At 40.6% G+C, this 5758-nt stretch overlaps 1 protein-coding gene across 1 annotated transcript; it reads right to left on the bottom strand.

Annotated features, from left to right (window-relative positions):
* Positions 1 to 2927: 2927 nt before the first annotated feature.
* On the bottom strand, positions 2928 to 5514 carry p2ry1 (purinergic receptor P2Y1). The gene is given in 3 exon segments (XM_042774798.1): positions 2928 to 3573; positions 3576 to 4425; positions 5317 to 5514. Coding segments are annotated over 3 exon segments (1131 nt in total). The 5' UTR covers positions 5356 to 5514; the 3' UTR covers positions 2928 to 3331.
* Between the last annotated feature and the right edge of the window lie 244 nt (positions 5515 to 5758).

The raw sequence follows: 5758 nt of genomic DNA, 5'->3' as shown, positions 1-5758 counted from the left end.
GAAATATGGACAAACCCAGCGACTGGGTACTTCTGGATAGTTTTATTTAACTCAACTATTGCTTAAAAATTACTATATTTCTTGGTTAAAATGAACCCAAAATATGTTGAAATTAACATCTAAAACAACTGCGAATGAACATTTATTGATAAGTTGAAAAAACAACAATTAAATAATAAACATTTTTAAATCGTTTATTATTAATAAATGTTCACCCTTTGACTATTGCTGATGGCTCTAGTAGGCTAATTATGTGTAATGTACAACCTATTTTGGGTTCATTTAATGCCAGCCGTATAATAATTTTTAAACAAAAGTTGAGTTAAATAAAGCTACCCAGAAGGTTCCCAGATAGCACAGGTACGTCTGTAAGAGGTCTGTTAAAGATCGCTTCATCTGGAAAGCATCTGCTGTGTACAAACATCTGATAGATGTCTATGAAATGTCAGTTTTATACATTCTAGACATCTAATAAACGTCTATTTGTCATCTGATAGGGAACGTCCTATAGACGTATTGCAGATGAGCAAACACTCTAAAAAACACGTCTTGCAGATGTAAATGCAGACGTCAAATAGAGTCTCTGTGATGTGTGCTAAACATTTAACCCATCCGCTGGGTCTGTCCATAATTCACCCAGTGCTGGGCTAACCCAGCAGTTTTTAGAGTGTATGGTTATCAATTCCAAACTCTGACTGAGTGAACACAGAGAACTCAGTTACACTGAACTTAAAGTCTTTCATTCTGAGTCCTGAACAGACGAACCATCAGCTCAGTGAGTTCTAAATAAAAGTCATCTTGCTTTGTGCAGCACAATGCATAAAGCATCTATTGATCTCTAGAGAAATGCTGTAGAAAGCTAGATAGATGAGAATTTGTCTTCCAATATAGCTGATACATGGATAAGAGGGCATTTTTCAGTTTTCTTCTCTGAATGGTAATTGACCCTATTACTTTCAGTACTATATCAAACTCATAGTCAGCATTCAGTCTGTGGCTGAAAGCAGCAGCACAGTGCTTATAAGAAAATAAATAATTGCCTTGACCCTCCTGGACGGCCCGTTCCTCTCATACGAAGGTAAAGCTTTGTTCCTTGCGTTTCGCTCTCTCTCCTCGCTCCTCCTCTCTCATTCTCCTCAGCGCTTCACACAGGGCAGCTTTAAATGGTGTTTCAGGAGATGGAGGAGGAGTGACTGGCACAGCGCGCTGATTTTCGTGCCTCGGCAGGCCTGACGGAGTCTGCATGGCATTGTCAGGCCTCTTCGTTCCTTCGAACACAGTGAAAGTACACAGCGGCAAACAGAAGCGTAAGCACGCAGAAGCACGCTTGCTGACTGCCGTATTAATCCATGGAGACACACACACACACCTTTTCAAAGAAATCCAATGACACAGGTGGCTCATTGTAGTCGGCTGGCACAAATCTTGATCGTGCTTGACTGATGTTATTCACGAGAACATTTCATCACATTTCTAAATACGCAGCACTAAATAATTAGAATGCACGAATCAACAATCTGTCACAACAGAAACAGCAATGCCAAAAACTATACGTCCAGATGAAAACAAACCATAATGGCTTCTGAGATAGTTTTGCTCAGTTAAGATTCTTGAACAGAATAGAGAACTGTTCAAAAGTCATGGAAAGCCCCTAGCTTTGCGGCGGCCGGGCAACAGCAGCTTGCATTCATATAGATTTGAAAAAATCTCATCCAATCAGAGTCCAATATCGGATCTTTGTTTTAGAAGATCTCAGAAACCCAGCTTGCGATGTAAGTTTCCGGGCCATTTGCCAAGCACGTCCAGCATCAGTAACCATTCTGCTTTTGTTCGCCTCACAAAGAGTGGCTAGGAGAAGTCTGGGAGGAAAAGAAAATGCAGCTTTATTTATTCCTCCCTCAGTCCTCTTCCTGTCTTGTTCTTTCCTGTGAGAGGGACAAAGAGTCGCGGCGCTCGGGGAAAAGAACATGGAACTGTGTGCAATGTGACTCCGGCGCCGCTGACTGATATCTATTGGTTTGAACCAGATGGGTGTGAAGAGACTAAAGAAAGACAGGACAGTAGATAGAACAGAAGACAGAGTAATGAAGCGAAAAAGTAGAGTAAGAGGAACCTCTGTGGAATTAGACGGAAGGATAGTCATTCACATCCGTGCATTAAACCTCATTCAACAGACAGTAAACAACTTCAACTATTTGAGTGATATTGCAATTTTATATAAAAAAATAAATCATGTTTTTATGTTTTTAATGATCAAGCTACACCAATAAAAAATGCTATATTTTTATTTTTAGTCTACAGCAATAAAAAATTATCATAATTGCTATAATTTATGTCATTTTATTTATGATATCTATATTTCTGTTAATTGTTTATATATATGTTATATGTGTAACATATATATATATGTTAATTAATATTTACATATACATATATATATATATAAGTTGTTTGGTTTTACACAGCCAAGCAAAAGTTTGGAGTAATTAGGTGTTTTTTTTTTTGTTTTTTTTTAAATCTCTGACACTGAAGACTGGAGTAATGCTGCTGAAAACTCAGCTTTGATCACAGGAATAAATAGCATTTTAAAATATATTCACATAGGAAACAGCTATTTTAAATTGCAATAATATTTCACAATTTTACTGTTTTTACTGTATTTTTGATCAAATAAATGCAGCCTTGTTGAGCAGAAGAGACTTCATTCAGAAACATTTAAAAATCTTAATTATTCCAAACTTTTGACCAGAATTGTTACATCTAACTGTTAAGCTACACATTTTCAAAAACAATGTAATTAAACAAAAGGTGAGAAATAATACATGAATACAACACTATTCTTCTGCGACCCACCATTTTTGATAGACCTGATAATAAAGGTCTCTGTACTTGTTTTAGAGTTAAATACGAGTCTACATCTTATTAAAGAGAAATTAATTATAGCATTTATCGACTATTTAAAACATGGCTATAAGAGTCCCTTCATAATTCATGGGCTGATATTCTTTTGAGTCACATATCTTTACAGTAACAGCACAATACACATCAATTCACAACACTTTTAACGTACAGGTAGACAATTAATGATGTGAAAATATCTATAGTGCATCTTAACTAGTATTCACTGAGAACAACTAAACTAAACGCCAGTGCTTGTTATTTTTGTGACTGTTAAAACATGAAACGGTCAGTTAGTGATTGTTCATTCAGTTCATTCAGTAAAATCACATTAGTCGAAAACATTAAAAGCAACACACGAGTAACACTGACCAGAGTACAGTACGATGATTTCAAATACTCTACATCTTCAAAGCATCAGTCTAAGGGAAGGTCAGACTCGCTTGTCCCCGTTCTGGACGCACTCCGGCAGGCTGTTCAGCGCCGTCTCCTCGCTCTTGGACTGCAGGGGGTGGTCTCCTTTCCTAGGGGACTTCTTGGTGGCTCTGGACAGCTTGCGTCTGAAAGTGTCTCCGGCCAGAAAGTAGAGGATAGGATCCACGCAGCTGTTGAGGCTGGCCAGGCCGCGGGTCACCTGGTAGGTGGCGTACACGCGGTCGTTGAAGGCACACATATCGGGCTCTGGAAGTACAGTCTCGCTCGCATGTTCAGGTTCTTCATGACGTGGAAGGGCAGGTAGGAGACGGCGAACACCGTGAGCACGATGATGACCAGGTATATGGACTTCTTCCTCAGCGGTGCGTTGTCCATGTCGTTGCAGATGAGGGCTTTGACGATGCCGCCGTAGCAGCTGAAGATGATGATGAACGGGATGCAGAAGCCGAACACCGTCATGCACATGCTGTAGATGAAGTATCCAGGCAGCTCGTCTTCGGTCGTGGTGTCGTAGCACGTCGTTAACCCCTTCTTAGGGCCGGTCCGTGAGTAGTAAAGGATGGGAGAGATGCCGACCACGACTACGAACCAGACGAGCGCGACGGTGCGAACGGCGTTCTTCTTTTTCAGCCTCCCGAGCCATTTGAGCGGATGCACGACGCCGGAGTATCTGTGCGCGCTGATGCACGTGAGGAACAGGATGCTTCCGTAGAGATTCACATGGAAGATGAACCTCTGCAGTCTGCATAAGACGTCTCCAAAAATCCAGTCTGTTTTGTTGAAGTAGTAGAAGATGAGGAAGGGTAGCGAGAGCACGTAACAAAAATCGGCCAGCGCCAGGTTGAACATGTAGACGGAGATGCTGCTCCAGGGCCGCATGTGGCACACGAACATCCATATGGCCAAACTGTTTCCGATGAAGCCTGCGATGAAGACGATGATGTAGACGATGGGGAGATAGTAAAACTGAAAGCCGGTCTTGGTTAACGAGCATCTCGCCGTGTGGTTGGAAAACTCGTTCACGTTATTCATGAGCGCCGTCAGGTTACTGAACTCCGCCGTCATGATGTCAAGAATCAGCAGGTCTGCGATCTACGAGAAGAAGAGAAAATGATCACCTGTACTTTAATAACCTGTTCAGACCCAAATATGATCCAGAGACAAGCTTTGTTTCCACTCCCATTGCAGCCAAAATTGATCAACTTTTAATATCCATTAGAACATCAATATAATAAGGGTTTCTTACATCAAAGCTGAAAGTTTAAACAAAAAGTTTTAATCAAATAAAATTTAATGCATTATGCATTTGGGTTGTTTTTCTAACATCTTTCTAAATATATACAAATAGTAAATGTTAATAGACTAATAGATAGAATTCAGTAACGACTATGAATTTTAAATTTCATTGGAAACCGATAAAGATAAAACACTGTAACTGGAAAAATGCAAAACAGTTTAGGATGTTAAAAAAAAGAAAAAAGAAAACATGATAAATATATATTTGCAAGCAGTGATAAAAGGGACTGCACTTACTGCAGGATCTGTGATTAAAGTCCCCTGATCAAGGCTAGAATGATGATGGATCAGGGTTTGAACCTGCAAGACTCCACGATTTGTAGAATGAGAGTTTCTCACATCATTTCTAACCAACTGTTTGTTGTTTTAAATATAATAGTTGGATCATATCTGTCTCGCGTGCTGTGCCATGTCTTCATTTTGTTAGATTTTCAGTCACAGAGCATGTATGCGTGATATGGCGCTTGATTCAGCAGCATCTGATACAGTAATATCCTGCGATCTGAGAGACACCGTAAAAACACCGGAGACGCAGAGCAGGTAAAGTTTATTATTAACGACCCTCTGCGCCTATTTCACTTCACTACGGACATGAAAATGAAAACAATGCCCCCGAGAAAAATACAAAAAACAACTGCGAAATCTCCAATTCCTTGGAGCGAAAGAGCAAAAGCTGACCTCACTCACCAGCCCGACGCTCGCGTAGCCCGCATTCCTCGAGCGCATTTACCGGAACCGACAGCAGCATGGATGTGAGATCCTGCTTTCCCGCCACAGGAATGTCTGCTTCGCTACAGTTCTCGGATAAGAGCGACTTTCTCTCTCACACCGACACTCACTGCGCACTCTGCACGAACTAACGACCGAATCGCTCTGTATGAACCGGCTCTTCTTTAATGATCCATATGAACCGAGTCGAAAGGTGCGAGTGAATCACTGTGTGGGGGAGTGAAACTATAAAGAGGTCGAGTCATAATCCAGCATGACACATTTTCAGAAGCAAATAGGAAGCACAGTAAGTGTATCAGTACGAGTGACAACATCAGAAGGAATAGAATTTCACTAAATATATTGGGGCTAATTCAGGATAATTGCGACATTTGGGTCATTTCAATGGAAAAGCGTCCCT

This window comes from Cyprinus carpio, chromosome A18, assembly GCF_018340385.1.
Source record: "Cyprinus carpio isolate SPL01 chromosome A18, ASM1834038v1, whole genome shotgun sequence".
Taxonomy (NCBI): domain Eukaryota; kingdom Metazoa; phylum Chordata; class Actinopteri; order Cypriniformes; family Cyprinidae; genus Cyprinus; species Cyprinus carpio.
This window is presented reverse-complemented; position numbering and strand designations above follow the sequence as displayed.